General features: G+C 40.4%; 1 protein-coding gene across 1 annotated transcript in view; it reads right to left on the reverse strand.

The window, feature by feature from the left end:
- Positions 1–19,443, reverse strand: part of LOC146581471 (alpha-1,3-mannosyl-glycoprotein 4-beta-N-acetylglucosaminyltransferase B) — a 37,399-nt gene that overhangs the window by 8,083 nt on the left and 9,873 nt on the right. The window contains exons 4-12 of the mRNA XM_085283177.1: positions 19,040–19,173; positions 17,811–17,857; positions 16,683–16,796; positions 15,470–15,545; positions 14,844–14,958; positions 14,609–14,739; positions 14,115–14,222; positions 7,156–7,349; positions 3,599–3,677 (exon numbers count right to left, since the gene is read on the reverse strand). Coding sequence (XP_085139303.1) covers positions 3,599–3,677; positions 7,156–7,349; positions 14,115–14,222; positions 14,609–14,739; positions 14,844–14,958; positions 15,470–15,545; positions 16,683–16,796; positions 17,811–17,857; positions 19,040–19,173 — 998 coding nt within the window. The remainder of the gene's footprint in view (positions 1–3,598; positions 3,678–7,155; positions 7,350–14,114; positions 14,223–14,608; positions 14,740–14,843; positions 14,959–15,469; positions 15,546–16,682; positions 16,797–17,810; positions 17,858–19,039; positions 19,174–19,443) is intronic.

The following is a 19,443-nucleotide window of genomic DNA, read 5'->3' on the forward strand; positions in this document are numbered from 1 at the left end:
TCTGCCCCTTAACGCTCTCTGGTCACTATGGTAACGTGTAAATATTTCTTTCAAAATAAGACACACAGCTACACCACGGGAAAAGACCCCGGGAAACAGAGTTAACCATAAATTTCACACCTGAGCCCAACTCTCCCGGCCCGGTACCAAACGGCTCACAGACCGGTACCGGTGCCCTGGTTGTTGGGGACCGCTGCTTTAAATTGGTGTCATCCAGCTTCATAGCTCAATACATCTGGGTATGACCCGCAAAAATAAAATGTATACATATGCAATAAAATGTACATGTTTTTTTTCTTTGTGACTGGAACATTTTATTTGTGGTGAAATTCATTATTAGTTCAGATAAAACAGGTAAAAAAGGAAGACTTGGCCCTGACTGTCAGCCTGGCAACAGTGCTGAAAGAAGCCTGGGGTTATCTCATTTTACTACATCAGTAGCCAGTAGTAAAATGACCTAGTCTGTGGAAGGGTTTTTGTAGAGCTGCAAACTATCCTTCCATGCAAAACAAAGTTCTTTTAAATGAGTGCAATGTCATTTCCTCTCCAGTTTTCAAGTTATCTGTCTTACATCAGGGGATCAAACCTCTGATTTCAAGCTTTTTTCAGAGGAGCCACAGTTTTCTGCAACGTATGCAGTGAGGATGTAACACGAGATATTTGACTTCTGAGAATAACATTTACATAGCTGCTCTACATTATTGTGGCATATTCTTCCACTGAAGAAGATAAGAAGGAAGCACCTTTAAAAAAAATTATTACCATGCTTTTTATTGTTTTTTAATGTCTCTGTAAAGAACTTTGAATCACCTTGTTGTTGAATTGTGCTATATAAATAAACTTGCCGTGCCTTACAGCACTTTCCTAAAAAAAAAGAAGAAGAGTGTACTGAAACTGTGCAGTCCATTATTGTAAAATGGACGTTACTGTCCAGACAGATTTGGGTTATTGGTCAGTTTCTATGTCGTGTGTGATCAAAACAGTCAGTCAGTTCATTCATATTTAGCAAAGAGTAACAATGCAGTGTAGGGGTTGTCATTTGGCGCATCCACGTGAATGTTATGAGCAACAATTCAGGTAAAAAGTCTAAGAAATCAGACAGAAACAAAACCAAACTTCTTCATGTGTTAGAGGGTAACAAGGCCAAGAGTGAGGCTTTCAAATGAATCATGAATCTGTCAAATTATTTGGATTTCTTGATAATTCTTTGAGTAAAAATTTGCTGCCACTCGTCCTCAGCCTGTGCTGTGAGGACCCAGATAGCGGTTTAGCAGAACTCTGGGAGGGTTATTCATTTAGACAAATTCATCCAGCTGCAGCCAGGTTTTTGAAGGAAAACAAAATAAATCTGTATTTTGATCAATTATTAAATCATTTATTAACTTAGAAAAGAGTAACATAATACTGGATAGTCCACATTTGATCATTTTACTGTTTGAGTCAAAAGTTCTATTTAGCTGATCTGGGAACAGACACGGACTCTGGGGACTAGTGATGTCATTCTGTTAAAATACATAATGGCAAAAAGAAACTAGCCCTCGCAGTCAATCACGATCACTTATGAGAAGTTTAAAGGCCTCAGCTGCTTATGCTGTGTATCTTAGACAAACTATACAGACTTGGTGTAATTTCCCCGGGTACACTCTGTGCTATGAAGCCTGATCAGACATCCACAATTACTTTGCTTCCACATCTGCAGCGTTATTGTTTGAAACGGCTGTTTTATGGTTGTGATCAGTTGCACAACTGTGGGATTTGTCTGTGCGTGACTGCGACTGAAAAACTTGTTGTGAGTGGTGATAGTTTCCATCTTATCTATTTTAATTCTTTTTATCACATTATCCCTCTGTTCAGCACTTTGGCCGACACTTGATGTCTTTTAAATGTGCTATATAAATAAAGATGACTTGACTTGAGTCACTTGGATGAGATGAAACGTTTCTCCCACTGACACTGCTGTGTGCAGATGAGCAGAATCAACTGTCCTGGCCTTTAAGGAACCACATCTAGCACTGGATATTTCATAATAAAAAATAAAAACAGAAATCTTGTTCCAATCCTTTGTTTGTTTGTTGTTATTGTGAACTGAAAAGCTTGTGGACCTGGAACTAAACGATGAGGTTTCCCTCTTATCTTCCACACAGGGATTCCATGTCTGTCTAACTTTACTCAAAGGCCACCGCTGGCCTGACCACTTTTCCCCTTCAGCGTGACTGACACACACACACACACACACACACACACACACACACACACACACACACACACACACACACACACACACACACACACACACACACACACACACACACACACACACACACACGGCTAAATAGAGGCAGCAGGCTGATAGCAGATAGCTTGTTGTGGTAGATGTTTCTTGTTGCCTTGCTACTCTTTTCATCAACACCCGAGATGAAAACCAAGGCCCACTCAACCGCAACATTAGAACTAAAGAATACACGCCCAGAAAATAAGCACACGCACACACAACTAAGGGAACAACTAAGCTGTAGTGCCTCTTCACCTCACTGTGCAATACCTTGTGCAATACTTTTTGTAAATAGTCAACGGTGCAATAGACTCAATACTTGAAATGTGCAATTCACTTGTATTTTTATTTTTATTCCTATTTATTCTATTCTATTTTATTTATATTTGTCTCTGTATTTATATATATATGTGTGTGTGTGTGTGTGTGTGTATGTGTGTATGTATGTATATATATATATATATATATATATATATCCTTCCTGCCTTCTTGGGACCTTTTTGTGCCACTGCTATGTGTTAAATGGCTGCCATTTCCACTGTGTTCAGTGGAATATAACCAAACTTGCCACAGGATAGTTTTTACCTGTCAATGTTAATATTCCAGTGTGAATTCCTTAAATCAGCCTAAAATGGCTGAGCAGCAGAAATCCCCACACCCATCACCCTGGGGACCATTTTCTGCCCATTGACTTCCATTATAAATGCTATTTTTCAACCCCAAATTATCATCATATGATTTTATTTTTTCTTCTTTTCTTGGATGTCAATGAAGACTCAGGGCCTTGAAGTTTTAATTTTTAAATTGCAAAAAAAATGCAAAAAAATAATGGCAGGTCAAAATGTATGTTGGTGCCAATCTTTGGTCCATCTAAAGGCCTACTTATAATGACAATCACATATTACTTCAACTGGTTTTTTGTGGAAATATTTAGTTTCGTTTTTTGGTTTTTGGGGCTTATAACACAGGGCGCTCATGTAATAACACTGGGATTTGAAGGGTTAAAACAACGAAAATATAATTAAAACTTTACATGAATATTTCAGGGAGAAGTAGTTTTACAAGGTTGGCTAATTTAAAGTGGAATAAGATATGGATATATGGTCTTTTTATGGCGTGGCTGAGAATGGTCCCTAGGGTGATGGGTGTGAGTTTTTTAAAGGATGGCAGGAGGGATATATATATATATATATATATACATATATATAATAATCTGTAACTGTAACTTCTGTCGGTGTTGTGCTTTTGGAAACCGAATTTCCCAGAGGAACCCACCCGAGGGATTAATAAAGTTCTATCTTATCTTATCTTACACACGTTACTCACACTGCTAGGCAGTACTTCCACTGTTGTATTGAAGAATTTATCTCCATTGGTCTCGATATTTCCACTGCGAAACAGGTACCTGCATTGTTAAAGAAAAGAGCACAGGTGGAATATAAATACACCAAACTGGTAACATCTACACACAAAGATGCTCCTGGGCTCAAATACTGCACGCAGCATTATTATCACGTCATATCAGTTTCATTTCTAAATTACATTTTCCTTTAAACTGGCGTTCATGTTCATTTGTGCAATGAAAAAAAACCCCCAACAAACTTCAACCTATCACTTTAAACTTTACTGCTCTAACATACAGAAATGATTCTGAATAATAACTGAAACCTGTGCAAAGATGTTTTAAACTGCTACAGCATCACTTGACAGGAGGAAAATATTTAAAATTGAACAAAGAAACTGTCATTTTTCTAGTTTTCGTCTTGATGCATTTTTGTAGTTGGTTCATATTATGGAGGGAAGTCATTCTTTGGAACCAAGCAAACAGCTGTGTGACTACCAGACAGTCCTGTCAGCACAGGATCACAGTCTGGCACATGTACTGTACAGGAAAAGTCATGAAGCTCATACAGTTAGAATGTTGACTTTCCAGAAAGACGTGCTGCAACCAATCATCGCTTTTTGTTCGACCATAACAGCACAGGTTTCACAAAACGAGTGACATACTGACTCTGATGCTCCAGTTTCTCTTTACTTAGTAGCACAAGGAGATTTAAACATTCTTAGGAAATACATCACACATTAAATAATCAGTTCTTATCAAATTTGGTAGAGAATATGAGTGCTAACGTTTTTTAAAAAGATTCTCAGATTACTATCTGAGTATCTTTTTCCTGTGCAGTATCTTTGATGTACTTAAGACTGCGCTCTTCTGGAGCCACTCGCCCAGTTTGGGCGTCACTGCCCTGAGTACTCCAATTACCACGGGGACTACTAATGCGTTCACCTTCCACATCTTCTCTCGCTCTTCTCTCAATCATTGGGACTTCTTGAGCCACCCATATTCCTTCTTCCTGATATCTGTTAGTTACACATTTTAAATCTCATGTTTTGAAAGCCCGGTTGGTTAGCCATCACTGTTTGTCTGTACATGTTCCACAGAATCTTAGCTCGGTCATTTTCAATCACCCTAGCGGGTGATAGTATACCGATGTTTCGGTATACTATGGCAGCCGCTTGGTTATGGCGTTCCATGTATGCTAGCATCTTGCACCAGCCTGCACCTGGGGTCTTGCCTGGTGTGATAGATCCCAGCCTCTGTGCTGTCAGACACTTCCTCTACCTGGTCCATTATGGTTCTTCTCCTTGCTCCTCTTCTTTCTCTGGTTTCTCACCAAGCACGTGGTTGGTTGTGGCCATCTTCCTGATGTACTCCTGGGTTTCTTGGGGATAAGGGCGGTCCGGCCTTAATTTTGGGTGCATCTCATCCGGTAGCAGCTGGTTCCTTTGTGCTGCTAGACATTCACTGAGTGCAGTTAGCTTCTTTAGCCAGCAGGAGTGAATCATGTCAGGGTGTGCTGCTGTCCAACTCTTTATAGTGGAAACCTTTTCTTGGATTTCTGCCATTGTGATGGTTGGTCCTGTTTAGGGAGGTTGCTGTGGTCTATTCTTAGATCCACTAGTCAATAAGGATTGTTGTTATACGTTGTGTCCTTCTCCTATATGTTCTTCCAGTATTGCTCCGTCTCCAGACTCTATGGGGTTGTTCTCACATTGCTTCCCTACTACTGAGAGTACAGCTTGGATAGTTCAGTGGGGCAGGGCTGGTTTATTCTCCTGGGTCCTATCGGTCTTGTTCAAGCAGTTAGCCAAGGCTTTGAGTCTTTGTTTGACTGTCTCTAAGGCCTCAGGTAGTGGCAGTTTGTTGTACAACAATCTGCCACTACAATCTTCATTAATCCTTTCTGCCATTCTGATAGTTGGCTAACCTCCCTCCATGCAGCCTTGATTTCCAGTTTTCCATGGAGGGTACAGCTCCTTGTAGCCGTTGTTCATCTTATAGTCAAGCATCTGAATGATCACCAGTATTGGGGAGTAATGGAATACATGTACCGCCGTTACGTATTTAAAATACAAACTATGAGTAACTGTATTTCGTTACAGTTACCATTTAAAAAGGTGGTATTCAGAATACAGTTACTTTGCTGAAATAAAGGGATTACACGGCGGTCTTTTCCTGTTTCATATGTTCGGCTATGCCCTCTCTATTTTTGGTTTCCACGCCCCAAACAAAACAGGCATTAAGAGGCTCTAATGTCTGTGTCTCAATCTCGCCGCCCATGTCACCACTGCTTGCAGCAGCATAATGACGTGAAGAAATATGTTAAAGAATTATTCACAAAAATGATTTAATATGAAGGCAGAGTGTTACAGGCATCGCCCTAAAGCATGCAGCCTGATGGGCAGTGTAGTCCGTGCTGCAGGGAGAATGGACTGCCATACCCGTTATGTGTCTGTGAGCGAGGAGGGAGAGAAAGGAAAAGTACGAGCTGTCACCGAGCAGAAACGGGAGCTGGAAGCATGTAAATATAATAATAACCACTGCAGCCAAGAAGAGTGCCTGACGAGCCCAGCTGTAAGTAAGCTGTTAAGACTCGACTGTACACCGTGTTCCTGTTTTCCTCTGAAACAATAAGTTCCGTTGGAGCAGCCTTTCAACGCCTCTTTCTAAAACTTGACCCAGACAACAAAGTAAAGCTAGTTTTCGGCTACGAGCCCGACGTATTAGCCAGAGGTCCCTTTACTACGGTTTGGAGCCGCGGACCTGTTTTATATACGCGAGGAATAGTTTTCTATACGAGATCGCTGCAAATATATTCAGATTTAAAAATCTAGTTGGTATTGATATGGAGAGTAACCTTCAGTAAAAGTAATAAATCACACAGCAATAGTACATTCATGTAGTTGTAAAAAGCAAGATAATATATTAAGTAATCCAAAGTATTCAGAATACGTTACTGTCACTGAGTAACGTAACGGAATACGTTACAGAATACATTTTGGGGCATGTAATCTGTAATCTGTAGTGGAATACATTTTAAAAGTAACCTTCCCAACACTGATGATCACTGTTGCTGTGGTGTACATCAGTCAGTTTCAGTAATGGTCACAGTAGGGATTGTTTCTAATGCTGCATTCACATCGTCTAGTAGACTTTCAGAGGGTACTTCATGTTTTCCAGCTTAGCCATGACCTTCACTTTCGGGTCAGCTGCTCTCACATTCAACACCTTCGACGCACCAGTTGCTATTAGGGCTTGGTACCCAATCTCTGAGGGTGGTGATAATGACATTTCCCCCTGACCCAACATCCTAGCTCTGCCTTGCCGCAGCATTTGTGCTGTACCTTGTCATCCTCTAGCTGCTGCTTGTTTCATGCGTGTGTATGAATGAAAGCAGTTTGTAAAGCAGTTTAATGTGCAGACTGGGTCACCATCATTTGTGTTTTTGTCCTCTTCTTTTCTTCTTTTTTTTTTTTTTTAAATAGAAAACATTCATTTGCAAAATTTACAGAATGTATGGAAAATAACTAAACAAACTAACCCAGAAGTGTAGACTGGCTGGGAGAAGTTGAAGAGGATGTAGTCACCCTGGAGGGGAGTTATTGCCCAGAAGAAATCTCGTCCTTCGTAAGCACTTTTCAAACTGTGCGTCTGGTAGTGTTTCAAAGTGCTGCTCACCTCTGCAGGTGGGTTATTGTGAGCCTTGTACAGCGTCTGCTTCCCAAAGTCTTTGTCCTGAAGTGGATAAGAGAAAGAAGAGAAAAATATCTTTGCACATACCACAGCACATCCACAGGCGAGAACACTTAACAGAAGGCCGCTGAAGGCCCCATCCAAAGTTGTGTTTCTTAATGTTTACAGGCCTCCCAAATACTGCACAGACTTTTTTAATGACCTCAGTGAACTGCTGTCTGTGATCTGTGTTGATTTTGACTGTGTAATTATTGCTGGGGATTTTAACATTCATGTGGACAACCCTCAGGACAAAGGGACTAAAGACCTGAGTAACACTCTGGGCAACTTTGGGCTGACTCAGCATGTAACAGAGGCCACACATAATAGAGGACACACTCTTGACCTACTGATCTCCAAAGGCCTGAGCATTTCAAAGGTTACTGTGTCTGATGTGGGCCTGTCTGATCATTACTGTGTTTTCTTTGAAAGTAAAATCTCAGCCCACACAAATATATCAACAACAGTGATCACAAAACGGTGTATAACTGAACACAGTAGTGCAATTTTTAACCAGGTCTTCCCATTAACACCTGACCTGTCCAGAGGGTCAGTCAATGAGCTCGTCAATAGCTTCAATGCTAACATGTTAAATGTAATGGACACTATTGCTCCCATTAAGGTGAAGGTTATCTCTGGAAGGAAAAAGTCTCCATGGAGAAACTCCACACTGGTGAAAAATGAAAAAAGAGAGTGTAGGAAAGCTGAGCGCAGATGGAGAAAAACAAACCTCCAGGTTCATTATGACATTTATAAAGAGAAACTTCACAATTATAATTTACAACTGAGGAGTGCAAGAAGGTCCTACTTCTCTGACATCATCACTAAAAACAGCCATAATGCTCGGGTCTTATTTTCTACAGTTGACAGGCTAACAAACCCTCCTGTGTCAGTGGCAGCTGAACTTCATTCGACCATGGCCTGCAATGACTTTGCCAAATTCTTCACTGAAAAAATCCAAAAAATTAGACAAGCAATTGGTACATCAACAGCAGATCCAGGATATGTACTGTGTCCACCAAAAAACTGTTTAAACACCATGAAACAGTTTCAACCTATTAACAGCAAAGACCTGGAGGACATCTTAGGTCAACTGAACTCCTCCTCCTGCTGTTTAGATGTCCTGCCAACAAGTTTTTTCAAAAAGGTCTCAAAGACTTTAGAGTCAGACCTGTTACAGATCGTCAACTTTTCTTTATTATCAGGTGTGTTTCCAGAACCACTAAAAACTGCTGTAATCAAACCTATACTGAAAAAGGACAATCTTGACAAGACACAAATGAACAACTACAGGCCGATCTCAAATCTCCCGTTTTTAAGTAAGATCATTGAAAAAGCAGTTTCTCAACAGCTCAGTTACTTCTTAAAACAGAATAATTGCTACGATGCCTTCCAGTCAGGTTTTAGACAGAACCACAGCACTGAAACCGCTCTGACCAAAGTGTTTAATGACATATGTCTGAATACAGACAGTGGAAAAATGTCAGTCCTAGTTTTACTGGATCTCAGTGCAGCATTTGATACAGTTGACCACAACATATTACTCAAACGACTGGAGAACTGGGCAGGTCTTTCAGGAACTGTACTAAACTGGTTCAAAACATACGTAGAAAACAGGAAATACTTTGTATCAATAGGTAACTTCACATCTGAGCAGACAAGTATCACATGTGGAGTTCCCCAAGGTTCCATCTTGGGACCCCTTCTGTTTAACATCTACATGCTCCCACTGGCACAGATTATAAAGAACAACAAAATAAACTATCACAGCTATGCAGATGACACACAAATATATATCACAATGTCACCAGGAGACCGAGGCCCTGTACAGGCTCTTGGTAAATGCATTGAGGAAATCAATGACTGGTTGTGCCACAATTTTCTCCAGCTAAACAAAAACAAAACTGAAGTAATAGTCTTTGGTGCCAAAGAAAAACGATTACAGGTCACCAGAGAACTTCAATCTATACACCTAAAAACCACAAACCAGGTGAGAAATTTGGGTGTAGTGATGGATGCAGACCTAAACTTAGAAAAACACATTAAGACAATAACAAAGTCAGCTTACTATCACCTCAAGAATATATCAAGGATAAAAGATCTGATGTCTCAACAGGACCTGGAAAAACTAGTCCATGCATTCATCTTCAGTAGGCTTGATTACTGTAACAGCATCTTTACAGGTCTACCTAAAAAAATCAGTCAGACAACTACAGCTCATTCAGAACTCTGCTGCTCGAGTCCTCACTAAGACCAAAAAAGTGGACCACATCAGTCCAGCTCTGAGGTCTTTACACTGGCTGCCTGTCCGTCAGAGGATAGACTTTAAAGTTCTGATGCTGGTCTATAAAGCTCTGAATGGTTTAGGACCAAAATACATCAATGACCTCCTGACCCAGTATGAACCTTCCAGATCCCTCAGGTCATCTGGATCTGGTCTTTTATCAGTTCCCAGAGTCAGAACCAGACACGGAGAAGCTGCATTCAGCTTTTATGCTCCTTATATCTGGAACAAACTCCCAGAAAGCCTCAGATCAGCTGAAACACTCAGTTTATTTAAATCCAGGTTGAAGACTCACCTGTTCTCAGCTGCATTTGAATAAAGCACCAAATCCACACTTTAAGCTTAAATTTCAAAACTTACATTTAACTACTGATTTTATCTACTGTTCTGATTTTATCTGTTTTGATTTTATATACTGTTGTTTGTTTGTTTGTTTGTTTTTTGTTAATTAGTTAGTTAGTTTATTTGCTTGTTTTAATCAATTTTAAATCATGCTTTTTATTTGTTCTTGTTTCTAATGTCTCTGTAAAGCACTTTGAATCACCTTGTTGTTGAATTGTGCTATACAAATAAACTTGCCTTGCCTTAACAACATGAATGAATGATTCTGGGTCAATTCAAAACACATACAGTTAAAATGCTAAAGCTGCACATTCACATTATATGCCAGTGTTCATGTTAAATCAGGCTGTGCTGTCATGTAGCTACTCCATGACAAACACCATCATTCTTTCACACTCATCTCAGTCGCTTTCTCTTGTCTTGAACTCTATTGTCAGCTAAGCAAACAGCAGATCAACAACATTTTTTCTGCTCAGGTTAAACTGTACGGCTGATCCTATAGGGCCTTGGAGTTGACGTCACGCCGCAATGCACTGTGGGAGCGCGGCACCATTTCAGCAGGCCACGAATCAAAACAACCACACTGTGTTGGAAGGAAGATTGCTACGAACCACACTTAAAAGCAGCTCAAAATAAAAACGACGGTATAGAGACAGATTGCGTCCGGATGCAAAGACACGGTACTTGCAAAAAAAAGCGTGCACTGGAAATGTGGACCCGTATGAAATAACGACAGTGGAGTAGAAACACTAGGCCAACCGCTATTGACTTACGGTGTGTCCACACCGAACAGAGCGTCAGGTTTACATGTAAAGTCAATGGAAAAGTGCGATGACACGTGATTGCGGGTCCCGCGAAAATTCCGAAGCAGATTTGCGTCGCGAAAACACGTGAAACGCGCGTCAGTGTAGCGCGTCTGGCGCGTTTGACTCGCAAACAAACCCAGTTTTTGAGTTTTTGTGTTGCATTTTGTGCATACGCGCGTTTCGCGTCTACCGCTCGAGTTGGAAAAATCTGAACTCCAGCGTCAAATCGCGCCGCGACAACCAATCAGGAGCCTGGTGACGTGGCTCTGACCTAGGTCAAAGGGGCAGATCCAGCCAAAGCCCTTCATTCTTCAATGGAGGGATAACCCATAATGTTGTATTTAGGGGGTCTACATTTGTGCCTGAAGTGCATTGCCATGTAAATAATTAGCATTTACTGAATATGTACTTACTAAGTAACACTGTTCAAAAGTTGAATAAAGAAACAAATAAATGTTTGCCTTTAATTAAAACATCACATCAGTTACAATGTAGAATCAATGTATAGTTTACAAATGACAAAATGTTCACATAAAATCATGAGAGCATTTAAATAATATCACCCGCTGCTAGCATTCTGTCTCTTTTGAAAACTTATCACTACATATACAGCACAAGACTTTTGAGAGTATTTAACAAGAGCATTTCCCCTGGTTTTACTACCACACTGGGGCACATGTTCACCAAAACCTTCACCATCTTATCCAGAAGGGTCACCTCTTCACCCTCACATGGAAGAAGTAATCTGAGTGGCCTGGTGGTGTGTAGCATGTGGTTTGAAGCAGGGATTTCGTAGTGCCCCATGTGTAGCGCTGGAACCCAGTCAGGATTTGTTTCATCCGTTTCATAGACTGGTTTGCTGCAATAATGACAAACAATTAGCAACTCTATAAAGAGAATGTATATAATAATTATAATTCTATAACTGTTTATAACTTGCATAGTTCATATTTCTGTATAGTTTTCATATTTATATCCTGTTCATAGTCTGTACATACTTATAGTTATAGCATATTCATAACATACCTTCATACTGTGTACACTGTAACATACCCATAATTGACCCATATTTTGTACCCTCATACCTATAACAGACCCGTTTCTGTAATATAGCTATATTATGGCTAAAGCCCTTCTGGATGGATGCAAACTGCATTTCGTTGCCTGTACTTGTGACATGTGCAATGACAATAAAGTTGAATTCTATTATATATATATATATATCTACAAAATCACTCATTAGGATGTTTGTTCTAATTTGCTACGACCTCAGAGCGCATTGAAAATACAACTATTAGGCTATAAAGAGTAATATGAACTTATTTAGATCTTACCTGAATGAAAATGTCTGGAGCACCAACAGATATCTGGAGATGGAAGAGAACTGGATATCAGCTCATCTCACAGCTGCTATCCAGGCTAGACGCCTTCTTTCGGTAACATCCGACACATGAGCTCCCTCATGCTGCTTCCAGGTGGGGAAATGATAAAAACAGAGCCAATTTTCTAGCTTATTCCCTTCCCGATCGTGCGATCTAACATTACAACCGACAACACAGCAAGTGCGAACCACTGCTGATGCTTTCGCTCCTTTGTTTGGCCTGCTAAAATGGCGCCTCGGCGGTCACGCCCCCTCCCGTGACATCACGCTCCAAAGCCTTGAAGTGTTTCACAGGAATGCTTTTCATTGCTCAGCTGTCACACCTTATTTAACTCTACTAGTTTCACAGGTAGTTCACAGAGCTGTTTTACCACCCTGTTTTCCTTTAGCCTTCTTCTGTTGTTTAAGTCACGTTTGACACATTTCCTGGTTCATATTTGTAAAACAGGTTTTAAATATTTAAATCTGAAAAATATTTTACAAGTTTTCAATAAAGGCCTACTAATGTAACAGAAGAAAAGATGACTAGAAAAGCACCTTCTCTTTTACTCCCACTCAGGTGTCCTGACACCATTACCACCAGATTCTAGTAATATGCAACCCCTGCACATGTGACCCTTGAACCTCGTTATCAAATTACAGTTCAGATTACAGATTACAGTTCAGCGTTTAACACAATAGTGCCCTGCAGACTGTTCACAAAGCTGAGGGAACTGGGACTTAACAGCCGTCTGTGTGCATGGGTGTTGGACTTCCTCACTGGCAGAACTCAGGTGGTGAGGGTGGGCAGGTGCTTCTCCAACAGCATCACCATCAACACAGGAGCACCTCAGGGATGTGTCCTCTCGCCACTGCTCTACTCCCTCTACACTTCAGACTGTGTGGCCACCCACGGCTCCTACACCATTGTGAAGTTTGCTGACGACACAGTGGTGTTGGGTGCCATCTCCAACAACGATGAGGCGGCCTACATGGATGAAGTGAAGAATCTGGCATCGTGGTGCCAGGACAACCACCTCCAGCTGAACGTCAGCAAGACCAAGGAGCTGGTGGTGGACTTCAGAAGGGGTCAGCACAGAGACTACAAGCCCATTATCATCAATGGAGCTCCAGTGGAGAGGGTGCAGTCCTTCAAGTATCTTGGTGTCCACATCTCCTCAGACCTGACATGGGCTGCCCACATTCAGGTCCAGACCAAAAAGGCTAGGCAGCGCCTGTATCACCTACGACAACTGAGGAAGTTCAGGGTCTCTCCAAAGATCCTCAGGATTTTCTATACAGGCGCTGTGGAGAGCATCCTCACACAGAACATGACATCGTGGTTCGGGAACAGCTGTGTGAAGGACCATAAAGCTCTCCAGAGAGTGATCCGTACAGCAGAACGCTGCTGCAGGATTGCTCTCCCCCCGCTTCAGGACACCTACACCAGGAGATGCCGGACTAGAGCAGCGCAGATACTGAAGGACCCGTCCCATCCTGGCAACAAACTGTTCCAACTTCTGCAATCTGGTAGAAGGTTCCGCATCTTCCGGGCAAGGACAGAGAGACTCAAGAGGAGCTTCTATCCCCAAGCCATCCGTGCCCTAAACACACACACCCGCCCTCTCACATCATCTATAATTGACTGAGACAGGACTCTTCCAGACACTAAACCAAGGCACAATGTACATTTCAATTCCTTTAATTTTAAATATGTTTATATTGTCTATCCTGTAAAATAGTCAGATGTCTATTCATATTAATGTACAGAATTCACCTGCTTGCTGCTACTACTGCACATTCACCCAGTGTATATACTAATCTATATATATATATATATATATATAAGCATGCAGTTCCCTGTCAGTGCTTTTTGGCACAGACTGTACTCAGAGTTAGGCCTCTCTTATATTAAAACAATATAATCAGCAAATACGCATTCGGATTATATATTCAAACCCCAACAGAACTCTCACCTTCAGATGCTGCAGTTTCCCGGGCAGAGAAGAGTGGAGACCAACATGCTGAAAGAGGGAAGGCTTGTACCTCTGCTTGAGTAGTGCCTTCTGCTCTGTGCAGTGTTTCTATATACAATATGAGAACATGTGAGTTTGAAACGCACTGTAAAAGCTGCTCTTTACAACAACAACAAAAAAAACAAGCAATAGGAAAAAATGTACTGTTCAATGCTTTCTCAGTACTGGAAATACCATGCTTTGTATAGACAAGAGGTGTCATCTACATAGAGTGTGTAGAGTCTGAGTCCCAGATCTATTTAACCACAGATTTATTTAGAGATTTATGCTCCATTTTAACAAAAATCCTCAACAACAACGTGTTTTTTCTTATTTGTAGGGCTGTAACAAACAGCAAAGTGTGTAAAAAAAAATAATGAAGTGGTCTGACTCTTTCCCAAAACACAAATGAATCTATACTTTGCATTTCTTGACTCTTGATATAACTGACTTACATCATCTTTCTCGGGGTTGCAAACCTTCACCCACAGAATGTGATCCAGCAGCCAGTCAATAGGTTTGTCTCTGTGAAACATGAGGAAGAACTCGGCGATCATTGGGAGGTCCCGGGTGCGAAACAACTTGCCTGGAGAATCACACATACACACAAATGCATTCGTGTAATATTACCTAAAAAAATCCACACACACACACACAAAAATTACTTCAGTATTTTACACAAAAGCACACCTATAAATCCAAGCTGGGAGAACTCAAGGTAGAGCCATGGCTTTGAAGCTTCGTTTGTGGCGTAGGCCTTCATCTCGTCATAGTAGCCCGACTTAGCAACAACATCATCCTCTAACTGGAAATCAACAGACAACAAATAATAATTTGCTCCTTTATCCTTTTTCTTAGTTATCCTAAACGTAACAGGACTCTGTGCTGCACTTAGGCATTCGACCACACATTTTAGATCTGCTTAGCTTGTTAAAAACAGACGTGTCAGGAAGTAGACACTATTTATAAAAAGTTTAAACATAAGCACAGCTACAGCCCAATCAGACCACTCCTGGTGAAAAGGAGAAAGAGTTTACAACAGGCTATCATTTCAGACTTTTGTATTTCACATTTCTGTGATGTCATCTTTGGGTCTTCTGTAAGCATTTATAGTCTGGGCTCATCTGCAGTGCCCCTACCCAGACAAGCAATGTGAAAGCGAAAGATATATAAGGAAGAATTATAACATACAAAGCTACTCTGGCTGATATCACAAACAAATAAATGGTGCTAAAAATAACTTTCCTGAAACATGATATGCAAAACACAATAGAAATAAGGTGTTTAATAAATAATAACTAAAGTCTGACCCTAACCTGAACATAAAACGTTCCTTTGTCTTGAGCGTAGAGCATGAGGAAGCTGAAGTCCAGATTCTGTTTTGTTCGCCATCTAAAATCAAACAAGAAGCACAAATATAACCCGAGCAGAAATTCACTCACCTTTTTGGTTTTGGTACTCACTGTGTGTTTATACACCACTCTGCATTCAATAAATAACAGTTTATTGTTTAACACACCAAACACATTATAAGTCTCCTACTCTTCATCATTTATTTATTAGGTTATGTAGTGTATATGTTGGTTTTGTGTCCTCTGTGCCACTGCAGCAGCACCTACTCTATTTTCTGCACTATAAGGCGCTCTTAAAAATCCTTTAATATTCTCCAAAATCAACAGTGCGCCCTATAATCTGATGCGTCTTATGTATGAATTCTGGTTGTGCTTACTGACCTTGAACCGATTTTATGTGGTACACGGCGCTCAAAAATCTGTCAAAAAATGTTTTAGTACGACTTTGGTTGCTAAGAAGCCGCACAACTTGATGGATTGTTGGAGCATTACGGCTACCATAGGCAGGAGCCTCGCGCAGTAATCTGGGTCCTAAACTCCGTCATCCTCAGGTCCCAAAGTCAAACAAACACTGCAGCATCACTGAGAGTTAAAAACTGTCTAAATTCTTTCATCTTTAATAAAATGATCAGCATTGCTGCTTTACCAGGTGTAACAATTAAGTTTAACATCCAGGCATCCATGAACACAGAATGTATTAAATTTAACGGAGTTAGAAGTTAGCAGGAAGTTAGCTCGCTAGCTTCCACCTAAACATGATATAGCATGTTCTGACTGACAGATTTGTGAGAAAATTCAAACGTACAGCTCTGCTATCACTTCCAACATAAATGAAACTAAACAGCAGTGACGTTTGTAGCATTACTAAAGTTCGGCTACCTGGTATATAATGTTGTGCTACGTGATCGCTGGCGACACAGCTATGCTAGCATAACATAAACACAGTGAAGCTGGAGGATGAACGCTAACTTTTTTTCCCCACTCGACAAAAATGTTAATGCGAAGGTTCCCGATGGTTATGGACAAATGCAATTGCATGGCAGGATTCTGTAATGTATAATCTGGTGCGCCTTATGGTCCGAAAAATACGGTAAAAAACACTTCAGAATTACCATCACTGACAAAACATTTGTAGCATTTCGAGACTGCATCATGTGATTTTGTATATGCACCGTACTTGACTCTTTCTTTGGAGTCTCCAAAAGTCTCCTTAAGGCTGGCGAAGTCAGGGTAGTAATACTGTGAAGGAGAGATGACCTCCAGCAATCCAGACTGCACCTCCTTGGGAAAACTGCAAAGAATGAGCTAGTTAACTGCAGAGATCAACATCAAGATACAAAGGAAATAATAGACATTCTTTGTTAGTATTTAGAGGTTAATCAAACAGTTATGTGTATGCTAACAAAATATGTAATAACAAGTCTTATGAACTGTAGGGCGTTTCATTCTCACACTTTACCTAGCTGTCCTGAAAAGTTCTTCCTAAATCACAGATCAAACATTGTATTTGACCAACAGGCGTTTAGGTTAATCAGAGAACAAATTCCTGAAAACATATGCTGGGAACCAACTTTCACACTTTCCCGTTGCCGGGAGGAAGAGCAGCAACAACATTAAAAACCTGTTTTGTGACAGCTTTTGTTAGCATGTAGTAGAGGCTAATGTAAAGCATCAGTGCACATAGACTACACTGAAGCATTTGCGTAAACAGAAATGTAATCAGGCGTTTCCAGTTCCATTTTACCAGAACATCTAATTGAGTTCAAAAAAATGAATGAATGTATGAAGATAAGTTTTATACACTCCAGTGATACAGTCATTTAAGATTTGGACATTTCTTGTGTTCTCTTTGCATAAAATTACATGCCAATGTGTAGTTTTATGCTTACAGATTACCCCTGTTATCTCAGGTTTATTTCTTTTAATCTGTGGTTGAATCTCAAAGAAGAGAAATGGAAATGTAGCTGCCTAACTTTTCCTTTATTTGTAAAGCGATACATAAAACAGACCATTTCCATGTTGAAGTTGCACATAAAGAGAAATACTTCCCCAGTAGACAAATCTCACACGTATGACCATCAGCCATAGTTAGTCCATGGCTGACTAAAGAAAAATAGATTGGTGAATGCCCACATGCAATACAATCCTACTGTAATAATAAACATCTTATTTTTTATACACTTACAGACAGAAACAGCAGTCTGCTGCTGGTGCTGCAAGCAATAAAGAGCATGAAACTTAAGTCTAACGTGAACACTGATACAACAGAGAAACTGCCCCATGGGAGGCAATCTAGCTCACTTACTTCTTCATGATGGTCTCTGCTACACTGTTCACATAGTCTAAGTTTGTCTGAAAGACAGAGAGAGAGACAGGACTGGGTCAGTAATGGGGAGGGGGGGCATATTTGACTGAATTAATATAAAACTTGAGCTCCTCGAGGCTTTTGCAACAATGAATACACGCTGGTGCTCTTACAGACTGAGACTGTAACTGTGTAAGTCCTTTGAAGGCCAGACATATTATCAGTTTCAGTTTGGGGGTTGATAAAGACTCGTTGTGTTCCTGTTTATAGTTTTTGTTACTCACAAAAAAAAAAAAAACAATAAAAGAAAACCCCAAAGATGAGCAGGTATGAAAATCGTTAGGTGTTCATGTGTCCTTTCTCTCAGATGTCTAGCAAACAGCACATTATAGTCCATATGCAAGAGCACTCTCAGTGAGTCAGACTGACATCAGAAAAAAGTTCTTTAGTGGCACTGTATAACAGCTGTGTGTCACATCTCACCCAATATGTAAATCAGCATGTGGGAGCAAAGAAGGAAGCAAAGGTCATTCTGGTCCTGAATACTTATTTATGGTATTTATTTATGATTTATTATAATTTATGACATGCAATTGAAATTAATGGTTTGCAGTAGGGAACAATTTACCTTGTTCACCACTAAATTATGGTGTTTGAGTTCAGGAGTGTTATGAGGTCAGGTGCATTAGGATAGGCTAACAAACACTGATGTGCCTTAGGTAAGCCAAGCCAGCTGCTACACTGCATATCAAGGAATTTATTATAGGCAAGCTAAAATTAGCTAGCATAAACTGGAAAGGAAAAAAAACAACTTTAATCCAATGAAGCCCATCTGAGTGAGAGGGGAAAACCACATCCCCACAATGTGAAACTTTTACCACTGTGCTTGAGATTTGGTGGTTGTTTTTTAAAGTTATCAGCTAACTTTATAAATTAACCACCACCACATGAATGCACCGTAGCTAAGTTACATGTAGCTGGCTAACTATACCTTAGCATAATTGCATCGCAGCAGAAATTAAAGTTATATAGCAGGCCAAATTACTTCACTGGCTAACATAACTCTTCTTAGTAACTTGTGTTTAATATGAAACTACACTGTGTCTAGCAGGAAATGATCCAATGATTCAAAGCAAAGATATAAATAACTTACATTTGTTTTGTAAAGTAACAGCAAACTTACGGACAGTTAGCCAGCTAGAGTGTGTGTGTGTGTGTGTGTGTGTAACCTCAGCAACAAAGACGATGATGAGGAGATCCTGGCACTGTGATGAAGTCAGGCTAAATAGCAGAGAGCTAAGCGTGTTGACCAGGTAACTTTGCTTGTCACGCTTCACAGTGGGAATGCCAAGCACCACGGACACTGAGAGATGACAGGATAGAGAACCAGAGAAAAACTATAGTCACTGTCTGCTTCCATTAGCACAGCAGATGTAAAACTGACTATCCCTTATTTGACTCTTGCATTCACTTTATTTATTTATTTATATACACATATACATATATATATATACAGTCAGTGCGCCCCAGGGTGGCTGTGGCTACAATGTAGCTGCCACCACCAGTGTGTGAATGTGTGTGTGAATGGGTGGATGACTGGATATGTAAAGCACTTTGGGGTCCTTAGGGACTA

This window comes from Mchenga conophoros, linkage group LG2, assembly GCF_057382185.1.
Source record: "Mchenga conophoros isolate Kocher_MC1m ecotype Shallow Benthic linkage group LG2, M_conophoros_male_GT1.1, whole genome shotgun sequence".
Lineage (NCBI taxonomy): Eukaryota > Metazoa > Chordata > Actinopteri > Cichliformes > Cichlidae > Mchenga > Mchenga conophoros.